The 22551-nt window shown below is 43.5% G+C and overlaps 1 protein-coding gene across 7 annotated transcripts in view; it reads right to left on the bottom strand.

Moving 5' to 3' along the window:
- The window catches only part of RBFOX1 (RNA binding protein, fox-1 homolog (C. elegans) 1), a 441591-nt gene that overhangs the window by 4639 nt on the left and 414401 nt on the right, over positions 1-22551 (bottom strand). For 4 of the 7 annotated variants that reach the window (XM_010840441.1, XM_010840443.1, XM_010840447.1 and 1 more), the window contains 2 exons: positions 15879-15931; positions 137-212 (listed from right to left, as the gene is read on the bottom strand). In XM_010840441.1, the coding sequence (XP_010838743.1) occupies positions 137-212; positions 15879-15931 (129 nt within the window). The remainder of the gene's footprint in view (positions 1-136; positions 213-15878; positions 15932-22551) is intronic. The other 3 variants (XM_010840448.1, XM_010840445.1, XM_010840446.1) reach the window with 1 other exon arrangement.

Here is a 22551-nt window from a genome sequence, read left to right as displayed (position 1 = left end):
GACAAATTCAATTAAGGGAAAGTGAGAGGACGTCAGCCGTCAACCCATCCTGAGATCCCAGCTGGGGGGAGGGGCGGCCGGGGGCCAGGGGAGGGGGGCAAGGAGGAAGCTAGGAAGAGGAGGAAGTGGTACTCACCATGGCACCAACGCCGTAGGTGGGGGCTGGAGCAAGTGTGTGGTGGTAGGGGTCGGTAGCATAAACTCGTCCGTAACTAGAAGGAAGACAGAGGGGAAGATTAAGCCATAATATGTGATTAACGAAGTAACAATAACAACCGTAAAACACAAAATACCAAGACAGTGTGGAGGAGCCCTATCCATCTTGAGAAATAAGAAACACATTCCAATCGGCCACGAAACATGAGAAAAGTCCATCCTATACAAGCATTCCTGTGTCCACTTAACATCGCTGGTGATAAAAGTACGTGGTGTGTGTGTGTGTGTGTGTGTTTCCTCTCTCTCTCAAACAACCCTTTCTACACTGGGTTGGAGGCAGGCAACAGCTTGAAAGAGTGGTTTTAAGAAGGCCAGGAACCACAGAGGACCCATTATAATCAAGACAGATTGTCTTCTTTTCCTAACAAAGTTGTCACCAATCAAGTGAGACAGGGTGGGCCAAAAAGGACCCAGTCTTTACAGTTAGGGCCGAACATGTCAGAATAGGGAAGAACAGATGTATTCAAACAGAAGCCTCCTTGAAGGCTTTGTGGGACCTCCCTCCCCACTCAAGAATTAGAGCCTGATTTGATTTTTGAGTCTATCACCCCAGAACTTCTATCTCATCAATCTCTAGCCAGGTTCCAGGAAGCGATACATTTTAAACAATAGTTCTCTCTTTTTTTTAATAGTTTTTTTTTATATGGATCATTTTTAAAGTCTTTATTGAATTTGTTACAATATTGCTTTTGTATTATGTTTTGGTTTTTTGGCCAGGAGGCATGTGGGATCTTAACTCCCTGACCAGGAATGGAACCTGCATTGGAAGGCGAAGTCTTAACCACTGGACCACCAGGAAGTCCCTTGAACAATATTTCTTGATGACATTTCCTTATATCTGAGGATTTTTTCCTCCTGTCTCTACCATCCTCCTTCCACTGCCCTAATGCCCAGCACAGGCTTTAGAAGAAAAATGTAGAAGAGATGGACACCTAATACATTGGATGAACAATGCAACTCATCAGATATTAGAGCTCGGAGAGACTGGGTCATTTGCTCAAAGTCACAGAGCTAGACAGAGTCAGAGCTAATCCTTGAATGTCTCAGGGCAACTCTCATGCTCTTTCCATGGTTCCAGATACCCTTCCTTGAACGGCCTGCCAGATATCTTGTTAGAGTTTGAACGCTGCTGTTTTGGTAATGATCACAGCTGAGATGCAGGCGAGGTTAGGTGAGGGTCTCTGGAAGCAAAGCTTGAAATGGAGATTCTTCCACTCCTGATTTGTTGGGGGCTGTACGTTTAAGAGGAGGGAGAGGCAAGCAGCTCAGAGAAAGGGAAAATAGAGAACCAAGGGTGTATCAGTTCTGAGCTGAAAACTAACTTCTCCCTAATCCTGAGTTGCACCCCAAAGTTGATCCCAGCTGGAGGCAAGTGGGTTGGCTTTTTTAATGCTCTTGTTAGTTAAGCATTAGCTGTAGACTTCCTAGAAGGGCAGAGGATAAACTTCCTAGTTGCAGTGATTCTTCGGGAGAGGGTAAGTCTCTGCAGAAAGAGGCAGTTGGGTACCATTGGTGACCAACATTCACAGTGGCTAGGGGAGGGGTAAACCAGCCACTAGATGGGGTAGGTGTGAATTATCAACGGCTTTTGAATCTTGAACACTCCTTTAAAGAAGGAAGGAACAAGCCAGGAAGAAGTCATTGGTCTATACTATCAACCTTGGGGTCAAATTTGCATTGATTTATTCTTCTCCTCCCCTCTTTCCCTACTTGTCTTCTAATCTTCCTTCTCATACTTGATGGATAAGAATGCACTAGATGGATCTCACATCATAAAGCCTGAGAAGGAAGAACCAGGGGGAAAAGCTTCTAAGTCTCAGGCTCTGAGTTAGACTCCAGATTGGGGGAAAAAAAATGATTATACTAACCTCCTGATTCTGGGAAAGATTGAGACAGGAGGAGAAGGGGAGCAACAGAGAAAATGAGATGGCTGGATGGCATCATCAAATCAATGGACATGAGTTTGAGCAAACTCTGGGAGATAGTGAAGGACAGGGAAGCCTGGTGTGCTGCAGTCCATGGGATCGCAAGGAGTCAGACACGACTTAGTGCCTGGACAACAAAATACTAAGCTTTCATTGGACATGCTTTACTCCCAAGCCCTCTGCTTGTTTCAAAGGTCACTGAGCTCAAATCATCTACACGAGTCTTCCGCCCGATCCTCAAAAGCGTCAACATTCAGCATTCTCCTGATCCCCAAAAACGAACAGGAGTTTCTTTTCTGAGATGAATCTCTCAGTGAAACTAACAAATAGGTAAGCCCTTCTTGCTTTCATTCCTTGGGACATCCTTTATGACTTTGACTCACTGAAACTGCCTTTAATCAAAGATTCCCCCTCTCTCAGGGAGGAAAAAAAAAGCAGATGTATGTCCAAGACAGGGTGTGTTAAAGCAAGAAGAATGATGACTTTTTGAAATAAATCTTTTATTCATGGAGGTTACTCATGAAACTGGGGCGTTTACCCCTAATTAGAAGCAGCTACTAATAGGGAGAAAAGAACATGATGGATGACTTTGGTGTTGATTTTCATTTCATGAGAAAATAAAGTCTGTCATGGATCTGGAGGGAAAAAAAAAAGTAATAGGATTATTTTTAATGTATTTTCAACTGGCAAAGCTGGTTATAGGAACTGGCTATAAATTGCAAAAGTGAACTAAAAATGCTTGGATATTTACTAAATGATGCCACAGCGTGGTGTTCCTCCAAAACAAGCGGTGAAGATGCTAATTCAGAGCAATGATTAGTAGTTTAATTTTTTTTTTTTAATTTGGGGACTGATTTTGCTGTGGCAAAAATGTCCCATTTTGAGGAGACAACAGAGTGGTGGTCTGAATGTAAAAAGGTAACCCCCCACTTTTCCTCTCACATCCTTTAATGGTCATTCATTGATAACTCTGGGCTGGGCGTCAGCCTCCGAAGAAAAATCAAGCTAGCAGTTTGGCAGCGTTCCCTTCCAGGGCAGAAGAAAAGGAGAGCAGCGCCGAACTGGTCCTCATAAATGAGCAAGCTCCTTTTTGCTCCTCAGGGTGACCTCTACCTTCAGAATCCGATGGTTTTATTATGATTAATAAATTTCATCTCCACAGAGGAAAAGGGACCATGTCAGCTCAAACTGAAAGCAAGGAGGCTTCTTTTCAAATGCTAATCCCGAAACACGCCCTTCCGTGACACCACCATTTAGACACAAGGTTATCAGGGAAGATGTGGACTGGAGCTCCACCGAGGCTGCGGGGATGCTGGCCACACCAGTGACCTCCGGCGGCAGAGCCCAGAGGAAGAGGGGTGGTTCCCAGGGACCTCGGCGGGAAGGATGGGGAATGCCCGGTGGACACCACGTGGGGACAGACCCGCGCCTGGCGTCACCCTGCGGACCAGCCATCCCTGCCGAAGCGGACAGGTGTACAATTGGGCCCCGATGCTCACCGTGGCCCCAGAGCCCACCGGTCAGAAATCAAGGATGAAATGTGAGACATGTCCACGTCACTCACACCATCACCACCCTGACATAAACCGCCAGTATTTCATCAGAACCAAATCAGAAACAGTCATTTATATCTCTATCTGTCATTTATATCTCTATCTGTCATCTATCTGTCTATCTGTCTCTCTATCATCTATCACTTGTGTCTATGATCTATCATTTATCACTGTCTCTATCATCTATCAATCATCTCTGTCTCTCCATCATCTGTCTACCTCTATCTATCTATCATCTGTCTATCTACCAATTATCTATCTATCTATAATCTGTCTATTATCTATCTGTCTATCTGCCTAGCTGCCTGTCACCTATCTTTCCATCTATTTAAATATAAATCTGTATCAGCCTGCTGCTGCTGCTGCTAAGTTGCTTCAGTCGTGTCCGATTCTGTGCGACCCCAGAGATGGCAGCCCACCAGGCTCCCCGTCCCTGGGATTCTCCAGGCAAGAACACTGGAGTGGGTTGCCATTTCCTTCTCCAATGCATGAAAGTGAAAAGTGAAAGTAAAGTCGCTTAGTCGTGTCCGACTCCTAGTGACCCCATGGACTGCAGCCTAGCAGGCTCCTCCGTCCATGGGATTTTCCAGGCAAGAGTACTGGAGCCTAATCATACTTAACGCCCTTGCTTAAAATCCTGCGATGATTTCCCACTTATCATAGAATAAAATCCAACTTGCCTGAGTCACCCCTGCCCTGCTCTCACCCCCATCTTACCCCCAACCCCACCCCTTGCTCATCAGGACTCCCAGGACGCGAGCAAATTTGTTCTCCCCTTGGGAGAGCTGGCCAGCTCCCCCTGGCCAGCTCATCTGAGCTGCTCCCTTTCATCCTTGACCTCTCAGCTCAAACGTCAGCTCCCCAGTGCTGCCTGCCTCCTTGACTGCTCTTTCTTAAGCGCACTTTCCAACCACATCCCCATCCTTCACCTAATGGAGCAGATCTCCATTCATTTTGGTGACTTACTTCCTGACTTGACTGTGTATCTGTGCCCCTTCTGGAATGCCAGCCCCACCCCCACCCCCAGGGGCTGGGCTGAGTCTATCTTGTTTCCTGCTTTCTCTCCACGGTCTAGCACAGCACTAACTAGGGGGCAGGTGAACGAGGGAGCAAGCCAATGCCACTTGTTGAGTGAAGGAGGACTAAGGAGAGGCAAGAGGCCTGGGAAGACCTTGGTATCCACCATAACCTTTCTGTCAGTAGCCACGATCCTAGGAGCTATGCTTTCTGAAGATTCTACATCACTTGCTCCCAGAGACAATCAAAACACTTCAAGATGCTCAGAAGAAAAGCTCCTTGAGTCTCAAAATACACAGTGTGTTATTTCCCATCACCCCTGAGAGTTCACAGAGACCAAGTTGCCATTAAGTTCATCACTCCGTTCTCCAGGGGATCTTCCTGACCCAGAGATTGAACCCGGGTCTCCTGTACTGCAAGCAGATTCTTGAGTGTCTGAACCACCAGGGAAGCCCAAGTTCATCAAAGGGAAAAAAACAAAGTCAAAGTGAGACATAACTGCTCTGCTGTCTAGTTTGCTGTAGCTCAAGGCCATAATGAACCCTCGTCTGTTTTTGACCTCTGCGACAAGAAAACCAAGAGGCTGGCCTGCCCCGCAGAGGACAAAGGCTTGGAGCCAGAAGATCCAGGTTCAAGTTCTCCCTTTGCAATGTCCTTGATCAGTGATGCAGGGAACTCCCTGAACCTCATCTTCCTTGTTTGTAAAGTGATTTCTGCTCGGTCTGAGCTCTGCCTAATTCACAGATAAAGTGCATGAAAGGAAACCAGGGGCATTTAAAAGCCATCTACAGAGAGGGGAGATTATGTTACAAGGGTTCTTCTACAGAATTTCATAAGCTGACCTCTCCTGCTCAGCCGTTTGGTCTGCAGAAGCACCCGAAGGATCAGCATCGCGTGTAGTTCTAGCGATCAATTCATGGATGCTTTCGGTCATTTATGAGTTACACATGTAGTTTCAATGGCTATATCTGAACTTGATATGCCGGAGTCAAATGAATACATAAGCTGCCTGCTGAATGGGGAATATGAACCTGTGTTTGTGTAAGAGCTTTGTCAACTCAACTGAGAAATGTAAATACTACTTATTATTAACATCTTCTAAGTCCAGCTGCCACAAGCTGGGTGTGAATGAAATACAGTAGGGCCATGTGGGTACCATGCCCCCAGGTTCTAAGAGTCAAGTGATTTTCTTATAGGGGCATAGGAAGAACACTGTCATTAACTTCACTCCATAGAGTTCGCTCTGTATATTTGAAGTCACAGTCTTTATGCTCCTGAGACCTTTTATTCTTATTTCAGCATCACCTCCCCACGCCTCCTGTCCCAAAGATAGCTGGGGGGCGGGGGGGGGGTGTCCCTGGGGGCAGAAAGATGAATAAAATAGGCTCAGTCCTCCAATGAGGCTCCCAGTGTGGTGGAGCTCTCCTAGACAGTCCCAAGGCAGCAAGAAGGTGCCAACGCTCAAGTCCCCACCATGATGAGAAGCGCTACAGAGTATGCATTCAAACCAGGATCCCTGACAAAGGGTCAAAATGCGCACTCCCAGAATCTGCAATGCCGTTAGAGCTATAGTGCCTTCATAATCAGATCTAAGACAGAGTCTGGAAGCTATTGGGAGCTTAATACACACCAGCCACATACCTCCCACAGAGTGTACAAGGAGGGCCCTAAACACGGCCCCATGGTCCTCATGACCTGCGATTTGGAGAGCGATGGTTTAGCCAGGAAATGCTCCCCTTTCTGCCCCTGTGGTCTCAGACCTCAATGCTCAGCTGGCATTGGTGAAGGCACTCACTAGGGAATATTCCTCTATGACAACTGCAGCTTTCTCCTAGTCTCATCTAGGCAATGACTTCTATAATTGTAGACCACGCAGGTGACCAGGGCTTTTCTAAAAGCTTCCCAAGACATGCAAGTCAGAAAGCAGAATCAATCCCATAACTCAAAACCTCCAAGAAGGACAGAGTAGAGGCAGAAGACATTCTCCAAGAGGAGCTAAAGAGTTACCACAGCCCGACGCTGACATTTCTGAACTCTCCTGTGGCTCACTTCCTTAGCTTGGATTTGAAATGATTATCTTCGCAGACTGCCTTTTTCAGTCTCATGATTCTTTTCCTCCAAAGTAGCGGGGATGGACTTCCCTGGTGGTTTAGTGGTTAAGAGCCCGCCTGCCAATGCACAGGACACGGGTTTGATTCCATGGGTTCGAGGCCCAAGATTCCACATGCCACGGGGCACCTACTGAATTCCAGGCACCGTGAGCCGGAGCTCCGCAACAAGATAAGTCACCCTGATGAGAAGCCTGCACATCGTGACTAGAGAAAGCCCGCACAGCAACGAAGACCCAGTGCATCCAAATAGATACATTTGTTTTAAAAGACTAAGAGAATTTTGGCTCCTGCCCTCTCTCTGTTCCATGTGGGGTTCCTCCAGTAAAACCCTTGGAATACCTGTGTCAGAACTACTCCCAAACTGAGTTCTCCTTCTGAAGCCCTGGGTACAGCAACCTCCAAGCCCTATCTATGTAAGCAGATCAATGGTTTTAATGGGATGAAAGGGAGACAGATTCTGGGCCTGTGCCCTAGGGATGTCCCGCTACAGTGCATATAGACACACACACACACACTCAGAGGCAAAATTAAAACATAAAGTCAAAACACATTGGAAGAACTGATGCTGAAGCTGAAGTTCCACTACTTTGGCCAGCTGACGCAAAAAGCAGACCCACTGGAAAAGACCCTGATGTTGGGGAAGATTGAGGGCAGGAGGAGAAGAGGGTGACAGAGGATGAGATGGCTGGACGGCATCACTGGACATGAGTCTGAGCGAACTCCAGAAGATAGCGGAGGACAGGGAAGCCTGGCGTGCTGCAGTCCATGGGGTTGCAAAGAGGCAGATACAACAGTGACTGAACAACACGACACACTACCAATGTTCAGGTTAACTGTCGAAATATTTTAATTTCAGGTGAGCATCCTTGCTGCTAAGAGACCCATTCCTGGGGCACACATACTCTTTCAATATTCATTGGAGCAAAATGAATGAAAACGTGGCTCTCTGATAGAAATATGATAAGAGCCTGAAAGACAAGCTACATAGGACATTGTAAGTTTCCCAGTAGCCACATTAAAAAAATAAAATGGAAAATAGGTGTCATTTATTTTTATATTTTAATTTGATCCAACAGATTAAAAATAGTATCATTTCAATGTGCCACTGACATAAAGATAATGCGTGACATACTTTACATTGTGTTCATACTATTGTTCATACAACAATTTTCATTGTTGAAATCTACTGTGTATTGTACGCTGAGAGCTCACGTCTACATGGACCAAGCACGTTCCAGAGGGCTCCATGGCCACATGGTAATCGGTCACCATGTTGCAGAGAACGACTCCAGAAAAATCTACAGAATGTTCTCCTCACTGAAAGACAAAAGATTCCTGACGGGTCAAGTCAATGTTTCCTGGAGTGTGAGCTGAGGTCTCCTCTGTGAGAACGGTCTGGGGAAACTCCTAAGAACTTTGATTGTCAGGCTCTATCTCCTGATCTAGGAACTGGAATTTCTGAGGCATGGAGAAGGCAGGATGGAGTGGAATCTGTATTTTTTTTTTTTTTCAGTTTTAGTACTTTTCAACTGAAATATAGTTGATTTACAATGTTTGTTAATTTCTTCTGTAAAGCAAAGGGATTCAGTTACAGATATATACACATTTTAAACTATTCTTTTCCATTATGCAGATAAGTTCATCTGTGCCATTTTTCTAGATGCCACATATAAGTGATATTCTATGATGTTTGCTTTTCTCTTTCTGACTTACTTCACTAGCAGAAATAGGGACACAGATGTAGAGAACAAACGTAAGAATACCAAAGAAGGAAGGAAGGGGTGGGATGAACTGGGAGACTGGAAATGACATATATACACTCTGTATATAAAATAGATAGCTAAGAAGGACCTACTATACAGCACAGGGCAAACATGCTGAAAGTTGCTCAGTCGTGTCTGACTCTTTGCAACCCCATGGATTGTACCCCAGCAGGTTCTTCTGTCCATGGGATTCTTCAGGCAAGAATACTGCCATGCCCTCCTCCAGGGGATCTTCCTGACCCAGGGAACGAACCCATATCTCCTGCATCTCCTGCACTGCAGGGGGATTCTTTACCACTGAGTCACCGGGGAAGCCCACAGCACAGAGAACTCTCCTCAATACTGTATAAAGACCTAAATGGCAAGAAAATCTAAAAAAGAGGGGATATATGTATAACTGATTCACTTTGTTGTACAGCAGAAACTAATGCAACATTGTAAAGCAACTCTACTCTGATAAAATGTTTAAAAAATAAATAAATAAAAATATTCTTTTCCATTACGGTTTATCATAGGATATAATTCTCCATGCTGTACAGTAGGACCTTGTTGTTCATGCATGTGTAATAAATTCTGCAGGTGATCATCACCCAATCTGACATTTGACACCTGCTGTTGTATATTTTTTTTTTTTTAAATCTGCCCTGATTAACCCTCCCTTACTCAGGCTAATTCAGAGCTCTCTAGACATCGTTAATGTTCGTAAGTAAACTGATAAAGACATTTCATTTTTAGGAGGTATTATTATTGCATGTAACAGGCTCTGAACTGTGTCTGGTCCACTGTAAGCACTCAGTCAACACTCGGAAGATCTTCACTAAATTCCTTTCCCTGCATGTTCCCTTAGCACCCTGCGCTTCCCCTATTAGAACACACATCACACTTTACTGGAAACAGACCAATTAACTACCGATCGATTTGCTGCATGACAACTTTGCTGAATAATCAGATCGCCAAAATGGAAAGGAGAGACCCTTAGATGAAATTTGCTGAAGGATCAATTAGAGGAATGGTCAATTTAGAAGTTTCTTCTAAACAGTATCTGAAGCCTTAGTGCGGCTGCCTGGGTGTGCAAGTATCCGTGTGTGTGTTCAGGTTAGTGGGGAATAAAAAGATGGAAGGGGGTAGTGATACTCCCCACTGTGGCCCCAAGCTTGATAAATAATGTCTCTAATAAAAGTGGACAGCAACCCACTGCCCCAAGGAGACTGGTTTCAGCAGCGTTTGCAGGAGTGTTGGTCCAGGCTTCTTCCCAGGCCCCACGTGTCTGAATCGAGTGCTCAAAAAGGACTGAGAGTCTGTCCCTGGGCTGGCTTCCCAACCAACATGATGGTACCTGGCATGGTAGAAGGTGTGAAACTTGCTGCCAGATGGAGACCCAGCCTCACCTGCATCCCAGAGACACATAAACATGTGCACAAGCTGCCCAAAGCAGGGGGCAACTGGTAGCCAAAACAACAAGCTCAAAGTGTCTGGTACTTTCCAGGGCACGGTTTATCTTCTCTGTTGATTTTTAGCCACTGCTTTTCAGCAAAGGAAAGATTTCTGGAGAACTGCTCTAAAACACCATTGGCTGGTGTCCCCCTCTGTCCTCCTGGATGTGCAGAATTTTCTCTTTGCCACTCAGTCCTGCGCCCCTAGGCCTGGGCCCCACACGTCATGTGCTCAGCACACACGAGCTGTATGAAGGAGACGGGGCCAAGGCAAATAAACTCCCACTGGACCATCTGTTTAGAGAATCATTTAGTTCCCTGGTGGTGGTGATCAGTTGCTTCAGTTGTGTCATAATAATCTATTGTTTAATGATATTATATTTTAATCTATCTACCCACTGCATTGTTGGGTACTCAGGTTGACAGCAATTTTTCAAAAATATTGAAGAAAATAAATATCCTTGTATATACCTAGTTATAATTGCTTTAAAGAAAACAATTAATAAATAGCTAATCCTACTGCATGTGTGTTCAGTCACTCAGTTATGTCCGACTCTTTGCAACCCGCCAAGCTCCTCCATCCATGGGATTCTCCAGGCAAGAATACTGGAGTGGATTGCCATTTCCTTCTCTAGAGGATATTCCCAACCCAGGGATCCAACCCGTGTCTCCTGAGTCTCCTGCATTGCAGAAGGATTCGTTACCCTCTGAACCACCTGGGTCCCTCCAAATTTGAACAACTACGCCCACTCCCCAGTTCACAAATACTAGTTTTCTAGAAGCAAGACAGCACGACTGAAGAATGCAGAATTCCACCTGGAGGTGAAGACCAAGCGTCCAAGGTCAAGATGAAAGGAGCACTTGGGGGCAGTGCAGTTCAGTGGAAGGAACAGTGGCATCAGATAGACTCCTGTGTAACCATGGCCAAGTTACCAAACCTCTCTGGGTTTGAGCATATTGTTCTTTTGAAATTTGCAAATAACGGTGATAGTAACGTCTGCCCCACTCAGATACTGTAATGAATTTTATACACATGTATACATACATACACATATATATACATACATGCATATATGTATACACTGTATATAATTTATCATACTTGCTAGTACATGGACTATGCACAATAAATGACAGCAAGTTATGACTAAACCTGGGGAATTCAACAAAGTTTATCTGAAAGTGAAAGTGAAGCTCTCAGTCATGTCTGGACTCTTTGCAACTCTATGGGCTGTAGCCAGCCAGGCTCCTTTGTCCATGGGATTTTCCAGGCAAGAATACTGGAGTGGGTTGCCATTTTCTTCCTCAGGGGATCTTCCCCACCCAGGGATCAAAGCCAGGCAGACTCATTACCCTCTGAGCCACCAGGGAAGCTTATCCGGGGGACAGTTATTTACTGCAGGGGTGAAGGGCTTGTCTTCTTTGCTCTCAAAAGGTCTTAACTCTTCAATGAAATGACCGATACACCGTGGGAGGAAGAGGGAAGGTGCGGGCATCTAACACAAATTGGTCCTTGCACATCTCTCTAATCTGCTGGTACATTCTGTTTGTTCTCTTGTCAAAATGCAGCCTAATAAACCAGTTTTCAGCTCTTCTACAGCCATCATCCTAAACCAGGTCAGCATCACCCCTCCTTGGGTTGCTTCAAGACTCCGTATTTTTCTGCTCTGGCCATACTGCAAATCCAAAAACCAGTCCAACTCATCATTTAAAAAAAAAAAAAAAAGACCACTGTCGACCATCCAGTGTCTTCCTATCACACTTAAAATCTTAAATGATTTCTGTAACCTCCAAGTCCTAATTTGTGTGGACCCCTGGCTGTCTTTCTGATGTTATCTCTGAAAATTTCCCTGTACTCATATTCTGTACAGGCTCCGAGCCTCAACATTTCACGCATGCGTCGACCACAGCGCCTCCGGACGTGCTACTGCTGTAGCCTGAAATGCTTCCGGTTCCACGGTTACTCACCTGACTCTCACCCTGGCTCGATTCAGGTCCCAGCTCAAGTGTCACCCTCTCAGAGAGGCCATCTCTGATCGGTGAATATAAAGGAGCATTGCGACTTACTTTCTACCCTATCCTTGCTTTTTGATTCATTATATCTATTGCATAACTCCACATGCGTGCGTGCTAAGTCGTTTCAGTTGTGTCCCACTCTTTGTGACCCCGTGGACTGTAGTCTGCCAGGCTCCTCTGTCCATGGGATTCCCCAGGCAAGAATACTGGAGTGGGTTTCCATGCTCTCCTCCTGGGGATCTTCCCGACCCAGGGATTGAACCAGCGTCTCTTAGGACTCCTGCATTGGCCGGCAGGTTCTTTACCACTAGCGCCACCCGGGAAGCCCATAACTTGACATGCAAGTACATTATATGCTCATTCATGGGGTCTGCTGCAAGATTCCCTTTCTTCTGCTCTGGTCACACTGCAATCCACGAAGCAGTCCAATTTATCATAAAAAAAAGAAGTCAGACCACAGCTGATCCTCCAGTATCATCCTATCACTTGAGGTCTGGTCTGCACTAGGATGGAGGCTCTTGGAAGGAAAGCCTTCTCTGGACTTATTTAATGTGATATATGGAACAGTGAAGACCCAACATGTACAAATTAACTGACATGAACTTCCAGCAGTTCTATCAAAATAAGTCACGTACTTTTCAACCTCTGTTTTTGTATGAGACTCACACATTCTGCTACAACTACAACCCCTGACCAGTCTTAAAGAAAGTTCCAATGAACCCCAGTGACAGGAAGGACTTGGATGGAAGAGGAGGAAAAACCACTGCCCTTTTTTCCATCTTTTGCAGAATCCAGCTCATCAAAGGTTCTTGATATTACAGAATGTGAAAGCCATGGGTGTGTTCAAGGTGGATGAGACAGCCACGTAAACACGTGTCTTTCAGAAACAAAATTAAGAAGAAAACAACCAATACCACTAACAACAAAAATACATTCCCATGTGAATAGAATCGCATAAACAACACATGCAAGTTTCTTCTATGTGTCTAGCAAAGGAGAATCAATATTTGATATTTTGACTCTACCAAAATAACTTGGGTGTCTCTATCAAAGACCCAAGGAAGCATCTTCACTTTTCCTTTGGGAACAGAAAGAAAAGCTCTTCAGAGTTCCTGTTGTTCCTATTGGATGATCTGTAATTCACCACCTCTGCCCCAAGCCAAGACAAAACTGTCTGGCCATCTCTGCCCCCATAGGCAGCCACATAAAGTAATGCATACTTATAAGAAATTCAGGTATCAAATCGATCAGGCCCTCCAAACAGATTTTAAGCATCTTATCAATCGCTTTTTCCCCCCATTTAAATAGGATAAGTTGCCTCTTGAGGTCAAATACTGAAATCCAGGAGACATGAGGATTCAACAGACCCACCCTAAGGAGTGTGAGCGTCGAAGAATTGATGCTTTCAAATTGTGGTGTTGGAGAAGACTCTTGAGAGTCCCTTGGACAGTAAGGAGATCAGACCAGTCTATCCTAAAGGAAATCAACCCTGAATATTCATTGGAAGGACTGATGCTGAAGCTGAAGCTCCAACACTTTGGCCACCTGATGCAAAGAGCTGATTCACTGGAAGAGATCATGATGTTGGGAAAGACTGAGGGTAGGAGGAGAAGGGGGCAATAGAGAATGAGATATTTGGATGGCATCACCAACTTAATGGACATGAGTTTTGAGCAAACTCCAGGAGATAGTGAGGGAAGCCTGGTGTGCTGCAGTCCACAGGGTCACAAAGAATCAGGCATGACAGCAGCTGAACAACAAGGAGTGTTATTCTATATAGAGAGGGGAGAATTCCAGATGGTTGGGTTGCTTAGGGTGTGGGTGCCCTGGGTTTTTTCCCAGCCTGTGAGCAAGACTTCATTGAAACCATGAGTCACAACCTTTGTTGACTGCACAGTTCTGATTTTTCATTTTCATTCTGTGAGGAGAGTGATCTGGCTAGGAGATAATTCACATTTGATGGATATGGGTGTCTCCTTTTTCACGCTTGATTCAAAATTCAGAGTTCAAATTGAACTTTATGAAGCATACAACATATTATTAATATGACCATCAAAGCCACAGGGATATCTCTCTCAATTTGAAATTTGATCAATAGCAATTCATTAAGAATTTACAGAGCAGCCATCCTAAATTAGACAAGGTAGGCGAAGACACTCTCTCGATTCGGGCAAACTTTCATTATCTGCAGCTTCTCCTCGATGTATTGTGTGCAGACCACTTGCTTACAAGGCAGGGTTTGTTAAGTCACAGGGCAAAATCGATATCTACCTCTTAGGTGGTAACTTCGCAGTGTTTGACTTATGATGTCAAAATAGAGCCTAAGATACACTGGAACATGCATTCAGGCTCACTGGGAGGATGGAGGCTCTGGATGACCAGCATAGCCACAAAAGATGTTCATTAACATTTTAAACCGACATTCCTCCCCACCCCAAGCTGATTTCCCCTTCAGTTGCGTGCTCCATTCTCTCTGTAGGTTCTGCAAAGGTTAAGTGACTCTTTTCCTATAGTCCCCCCCAACCACCTCCAGTAATAGGACTCCCTACATTCTATCATTAGGCATTAGTGAATTCACCATCTCTCACAGTAGAAATAGAGATACTTGAGGCTAGGGGTTAGAAGGGAAAGAGCAGGGTTTTCTAGGAAGGTTGTAAGCTAGCGCTTTATCATGTGAGCATGTATATTTCAGGCTCTCTCAGGGGAACACTGTAACCCATTAAAAATATTGAGACTGAAACTATCAGTGACATAGATCAGGGAGGGCTGGGTGCCTGTTTCTAGTTCTCCCTGCTCCCCTGATGTCTTTCTCTCCAAAGACCCTAAGCAGGGGATGAAGCACTGCAAGCATGCCTTCGTTCACTGTGCTATTGATAACATGTGATTGGTGACAGATGAATGTCTATATGTTGGGCTCTGTCTAATGTATGCTTTTGAAGGTCATGGCACACTCAATGACATGGGGATGAGCTGTCATTTCCTCCCTTCTTGGCTAAAAGCAACACATGGGTAAGATCTCCTAGTCATTGTTTCGGTCACAGTTTAGGCTTAAAAGCAAAATAAATAAATAAATAAAAGAATTCTGTTGTTAGTTCAGGCAACTCACCTATCTTGACATTTAATCAAGTAATTCCATGCTAATGAAAGTCCAAACACAACTGTTCTGAACCACATCAAAGTAAAAAGACAGGCGTTATTTTGATGGACACACCATGCAACTGGGCAATTTCCACTTGCTAATTGACTGATTTTAAAAACAGAAGACTCTGTCTCTCTCATGCCTTACTACTTATAATACGTGTTAAAAGAAAGGAAATAGATCTTTAACTAATGGAATGAAGATCCTCTTCTTATAAGACAGAGATTATTATATTCCCCAATGCCTCCCGCTTTATAGAGTCAGTCTTTTAGGGCCTATAATATAAAACAGTCATTCCATAAAGATCCCAAATAATCCCACAGAAACCCATGTGAACCCAGACATAATACGTCCCAAAACATAGAAGTCCCATGCCTGTGTGCCTAAATCTCCCCTATTCAGTATTTTAATGTTAAGAGCACTGATTATACTGTAATATTTTATTGTGGCTTCATTCAATATAGTCTTACTTTTCTGGATCATGTATTATTAAAACCGGAAATAAAACATCCAAGTTAGCAAAATGCCTACTGTCTTTTTAGACAGCAGAGCCTAAAAGCTCCAGCTATACTGCAAAGATATGACTTTTTTTTTTTTTAACTCAACCTTCTAGCATGACCGACTGCAGCATGTGAAGGGAAAAAAAGAAAAACAAAGGATACTGAGAGTTGGATGGATGCACCAAGAAGTAGCGATGTTTGTTACCTGCAGAGGTGTTACAAGAAATTTCATCTGCTGCAACGAAGACGAACTGATTTCTGGAAGAGAAGATAAAATTCACAATACTGCTCGCTCACGGGGAAATGCACTCTCTGCCAATTGGTTCGATGTAGTCAGATGAGGTAAGGGAAGGGTGCTGAGTTTGAATGGATGTTGCAAGGAAATGTGTTGCTATTGTGGGCTTGGAGAGTTGAGGAAGATCATGAAACAGGCATGCGAGGGAACCCTTCCACAAAATCATGGTGATGTCAGAACATGGACCATGTATAGCTGTTGCATGAGATATTAATACTATGTGTTACTAACATGTTATCATGCCAGGGTGGGTTTCTAAGGCTTAGGGTTTTTCAAACTGAGCTTCTATGGATTTCTTACACTCAAAGGAGACTATGCTAAAAAGAAAAAAATAGACATTAGAAAAAGAGTATACTGCAACTAGCTAGGAAAATCATACAATTCCAGACTTTATTACTATTATAGTATAATATTAAAAAAATTTTTAAAGGAAAGAAAAAGCAATGCCATCATTTCTGAAGAGAACGTTAAATGGTATTGTGTTATGGATAATAATTTTCTCACCAAATGAGGCTTGCTACATAAAGAAGGTAAGAGAACTCATCAATTGAAATAAATCCTGTCTTGCCAAATTATTTTTAACGATGCAGTATTAAAAAAGAAAATAAAAATGGAAAACGCTATTTCACTTTGATTTAATAAATCCAGAAAGATGATAAAAGTCTCTTAAGATGTTTCCAACTGTGGCATTTCCACAAGGTAATGTATTCTAATCCAGGGGTACTGTCTGTTTCTCTAGAAATAAGAACATCTGTGTCAGGCAGATTACAAAAATGTCCCAATGAGATCGGCAAGGCTCTTAAATGCCTCAGAGGCAGGAGTACTAAGGCTTCTAATTCTTATTTGTTAGAGTCTTCTGTGCATGGGAATCATCTAGAACCAAGACAAATGCATTTCAGTTTGATTGGTCTAGTGATCAAGCATCTCTTAAAACATCTTAAGAAAGTTTTCCTGTTGCAGAAGGTAACTCCCTGAAATATACATGGAGCTACCACTTGGAAATTCACTAGAATCTAACATTCAGCTGAAGATTCTCATCATTGCCATGACAATGAAATCTTAACAAAACTCATATGTGATCTGAGGACAGCATTTTTTATGTTTCTCATCCACTGTAATAAAAGTCATAACTAAGTTCATTTATTACCTCTCTTAAAACAAAGTCAGTGTCTTTAGATGTTGGCTATCTTTCAGCTCTGACACAAACTTTTCGGGCCCCATCAGTACCTGGCATCAAATTTTCAAGGTTTGAGGAGCACTAAACTTAATATCCCTGAAAATGAAGATGCTTGAGTTGAATATCTGTTTTGACTTGCTCACCTTGGACTGACTCTAGAGGCATAAGACATAGATAGCTCAAATTACAAATATATTATTGGGTGGATCAAACAAGCACTTTGGAAGGACCTCTGTTTCTAGCACACCCATAAGAACAACCTACAGTAACCAAGAAGGGTCATCTGGTTTATCCAAAGAGACAAGCTCTTTGGAACAGCTATTCACTTATCAACGAGGCAGGGCCTCGTTCATGAGGTGGCTCCATCGCATCCCTACTCACTCATCCTAAAGACAGTACTACCTTGAATCTCTCCTCTGAATTTTCCCTAAGGGACTGTCAAGCGTGCTAGATTCCGGGAAAACCATGGGAGGCAACCAACAGAAATAATAAAAAAATAAATGGTCCAATGAAGAGAGAACCTTTGTAAAAATATAGCCTACAAGTATGATTATAAAGAAACTAGACCCTTTTCTTGAATTGTACCAGGTTTTTAGAAAATGTGATGATTGTCCTTCATAGCCCTCTTCTTTTTGACATGATATATTTGCTCTTTAAAAAAAAATGCTACTCTTTCTCCATATTCTTCTTATTTTTTTGTTTTTTTGTTTGTTTTTTTAATAATCTGTTTGGCTTTTTCAGTGCCTTTGATTCCTGAGTAAATTTCCAAACAAAGGCAACTACTCCTGTTGATGACTCACTGTCTTCAGAAGAGTTGCCTCAGATGACCTCTGACTATCAAATCAAGCCTATATCAAACTTTAGAGTTATCATCAACAGTGATATTTAAAGGAATGTGCCATGGACTCTGCAGCAATGCCAAAAAAAGATATATAAACATATTTCTAAAAAACAGTAGACATTCAGATGTATTAATTCTGTACTGACTTTTATTTTTTTAATCCACACAAGCAATCTCCCTCCATCCCAGGAAGTCTATCCTAACATCTCAGAAAAGTATGGTTTTTACAGAGCTCATTAATTCCCTGGAGTCAGCCTGTGTGATCACGTCTCTCTCTAAACTACACTTTCTTTCATCAGTTGATTATGAGTACAGTTAATAGAAAATGCCTGTCAAATAAGAGCCTGGCAAGGGATACCCCACAGATCAGGTCAAGAGAGGAATGAGGAGAAGAAGGGGCGGGTTTCACTGTGGTGTCTATGTCCCCTCTGATGCTGTTGTTTAATTGCTAAGTCATGTCCAACTCTTTTGTAATCCCATGGACTATAGCCTGCCAGTCTCCTCTGTCCATGGGGTTTTCCAGGCAAGAATACTGGAGCAGGTTGCCACTTCCTTCCCCAGGGGATCTTCCCGACCCAGGGATTGGGTCTCCTGCATTGGCAGGGGGGTTCTTTACCACTGAACCACCCGGGAAGCCCTGCCTCCTCTGTTAGGACATTTTTATGTGGTTCTGTTTCTCCCTGCTTTAACTTGAAGATAAACTATTTATCTTAGATTGCCCATAAATGATTCAACCCTCTCCGTGAAATCATTTACTCCAAATGACCAGAGAGAGGTGTGATCAAAGAGATTAACAATGTAGCAAAGCAGTCTGCTGTGCCCTAAGTGACAGGAAAACTCAGTGATCAGAGCAACCCAGGTGTGCTCTGGACATCCGGGTCAACTCTTAAGAGGGGAAAGGAGGCTGGCCTGGGCCCTGTCCCCTTTTGCTAATCCTAGTCTGCTCCTCACTCTCGACTCAGACCTGAGGATGTAAACTTCAAACGCAGTTAGATCTGATTTTTTAGCCAACTGGTTTGTTCAATGATTGTCAATGATTAAGTCTGGCAGAATCTTTCTCAACCTTGGCCAGACAGAGTAAACACCCAGTGAGCTTCTAGAAAACCTAGTGACCAATTAAATGGGTAGCTCTGGGAGTGGGTCTCAGGCATCAATAGTTTCTAAAGACCTCCAGGTGAGTGTGTTACACAGCCAAGAGAGAAGCACCTGTCTAGTTGACTGGTTCTCACCTTGGCAGCTCCTAGATTCATGGTGATGTTAAGTAGCAATTCTAAGTCGAAGACATGACTGACTCTTTGTGACCACATGGACTGCAGCATGCCAGGCTCCTCTGACCATGGGATTCTCCAGGCAAGAACACTGGCGTGTGTTGCCATTTCCCTTCTCCAGGGGATCTTCTTGACCGAGGGATTGAACCCATGTCTCCTGCTTGGCAGGCAGATTCTTTACCACTGAGCCACCAGGGAAGCCCTCCTAGATTCACGTGTGCTAAGTTGCTTCAGTCGTGACCTACTCTTTTCGACCCTATGGACTGAAATCCACCAGGCTCCTCTGTCCATGGGATTTTCCAGACAAGGATACTAGAGTGGGTTACCATGCCCTCCTCCAGGGGATCTTCCTGACCCAGGGATTTGACCCCTTTCCTGAACTGGCAGGTGGGTTCTTTACCACTAGCACCGCCTGGGATAGCTGAACTCTGCTCTGGTGGGTCCTGACTTCATGGGTCTGGGAGTGAGTCTGAAAAGAGGCAGCGGTTGCTCAGCCATGGCCACAAAGCACTGGGGATGCTACAAATGCAGAGTGGAAAGGGGGTTGGAACACGGAATTGGTTATAGATTTTGCTTCTCTTGCAACTTCCATTTTGCCACCTTCCGTGCTGGTCTCTGAGACAACCTAGTTACATGGTTTCTGAGGCTGGATCATAGAAAACCACACATGACCCAGGACTGGTTACTTTTACTTTCTGAAAGCCTTCTCAGAGAATGAACTTTAAACCCCATTTCTGCAGGAGAAGCTGATGAAATGTGGCCATAACATCATGCTCTCTGTTTTTGCTTCCTAATCTGATCCTCTTCTTCCCGATGGGTTTACTCAAGCTCATCTTGGCAGGGTCTTGCCATTTTTTTCCTAGTAAGTCTGCATCTAATTCTCTTTTCCATGTTGTTGTTTTTTTAACCTATAATTCGTCCCCATTTTTGACCCCTCCCTCTACTCCAGAATGTCTCAAACTTCCCTGAAGACAATTACTTAGAATGCTTGTTAAAAAATATGGATGTCTGGGTTTCAGCCCTGACCACCTGCATGAGAATTTCCAGGAGAGAAGTCTGATTATCTGGACAAGACCTCCAGGGAGGGAATTGTGGTCCTGGGTAATTTTTTTTACCATGGAGAAATTTGGGAAAACTTGCTGAGACATCTCTTGCAAATTCATTTTCATTTTCGCTTCAAAGCCTGCCTTTCCCAGAAGACTGCTGGATAGAGGGAGGCTTTGTGGAAGAAGAGAGGATGACTAATTTAAGAAAAATGAGGATATAGTCAATTACTGAGCACAAGACAGAAGGCTGTGTTCCTTTCGATCCTTTGGAATGTGGACACCAAAGGGCCACTAGCTAACAGTGATGGAGCACTTATCCATGACAGGTGGCTGCTGAGTGCTGTATGTATGTATTCATTCATTTATTTTTCTTGACAATCTCTCTTATCCTCCCCATCTTCACAGATAAGGTAACAGAGACAGAGAAAGGTCATGTAATGTGAACGAGATGTTAACGGATGGAGGTAAACTTGAGATAGCTGCATTGAGTGAAGACTCTTGTGTTTTTGTTTTTTTTTTTTCGCTTAAATATAAAAATCATAATCAAGATATTTTGATATTTTATTCTGTTATTTATAACTAAAGTATAGCTGATTTACAATATTATCATTAGTTTAGGGTGTACAACATAGTGATTCAGTATTTTTCTAGATTGGACTCCATATACAATTATAAAATAATGGCTAAGTATCCCATACTTTATAATATATCCTTGTTCTTATTTCTTTTTATACATTGTAGTTTGTATCTATTAGTCCCATATCCCTATGTTACCCCTCCTCTCTTCCTTTCCCCACTATTCCCTAGACCTGTGAGTCTGTTTATTATATACATTCATCTGTTCTATTTTTTTAGGTTCCAAGACCCCAAGTCTCATTCACTCTCTAAGATTCTTCTCAGGGATGCTCCCACAAAGGGTATGGAGCCCATAATGGGTGTGGCTTGTCTATGGAGGAATTTTCATAGTCTTTTTCTCTTTTAATCTATTACCAAACTTCATGATGTTTTATGATGATTTCCATAGATCAGGGATCCCAAACCTCTGGGATCTAAGGCCTGATGATCTGAGGTGGAACTGATGTCATAACAATAGAAAAAAGTGCACAATAAATGTGACGCACTTGAATCATCCCCAAAGGATCCCCCAACTCTACCCCCATCCATGGAGAAACTCTTCCACAAAACCAGTCTCCGGTGCCAGAAAGGTTGGGCACCTCTGCACAGACTGGCCACCTAGACACTAGATCTGACTCTGCTGGTGGGAACACTTAAATGAGTCCTGGAACTTGCTACATTTTCCTTAATATCTTGCTTTTCATCTTAGGCTAAATCTCATCTCTCGGCAATTTTCTTTTCTTCGACAAACCACCCACGGCTGAATTCTAAGAGTCAAATGAAAATAATAGCCAGCCAGGGTTGCTGGAGGAGATGTGAGGGATTAGGTATGAATAAGATACAGAGAAATCTTCCCACCCAGGTGGGGGTGGAGGGAAAGGCCAGACCGGAGATGTCCTTCCATCAAATAATACTGGTCTTAAATTGTACTGTTAAAGGTGCTAGTCATTTACCCTTCTTTGGCCTTTTAGTTAATCTTTGTCTCTATTGTTACACAAAATGCAGGCTTGATGCCACTCACAGTGAGTTTCTTCTTGTAGCCAATGCTATGAATATTCACTCTAACACACAGACACACAGGTATGTGATTAAAATCCTTCAAGGGTATCTTCTAAAGTATTCCTTCAGCCTGAGAAGGGAGTCTTCTGGTCTGACAGATGTCAGCCCCAAAATGGCAATGGACAAAATTAATTTAATTCTAGCTATAAGTTCCAGGGTATCTGTTAGTTATAGAGGTTCTCATTATAGTACTCTAAGATTCTTTTAAAAAATATAAAATACCAATGACCAGGGCTCCCCAGGTGGCTCAGATGGTAAAGAATCTGCCTGCAATGCAGCAGGCTTGGGTTTGATCCCTGGGTTGGGAAGGTCCCCTGGAGAAGGGAATGGCAACCCACTTGAGTATTCTTGCCTGGAGAATTCCAAGACAGAGGAGGCTGGTGGGCTATACAGTCCATGGGGTTGCTAAGAGTCGGACATGACTGAGTGACTAACACTTTTTCTTTCAATGATCAGACCATCTTTTAAAAATAACATATTCATGACCAGATCCAGTCATTTAAATCAGAATTCTGGAGAGTGGTACCCAGGTAGGTCCAAAAAGCCACACAGGTGTTTCTAATGTCTGCCAGCACTG

The sequence above is a fragment of the Bison bison genome, unplaced genomic scaffold (assembly GCF_000754665.1).
Source record: "Bison bison bison isolate TAMUID 2011002044 unplaced genomic scaffold, Bison_UMD1.0 scf7180017864144, whole genome shotgun sequence".
In the NCBI taxonomy this organism is placed as follows: Eukaryota; Metazoa; Chordata; class Mammalia; order Artiodactyla; family Bovidae; genus Bison; species Bison bison.
The sequence above is the reverse complement of the archived record's forward strand: the minus strand, read 5'-3'. Positions and strand labels throughout refer to the sequence as shown.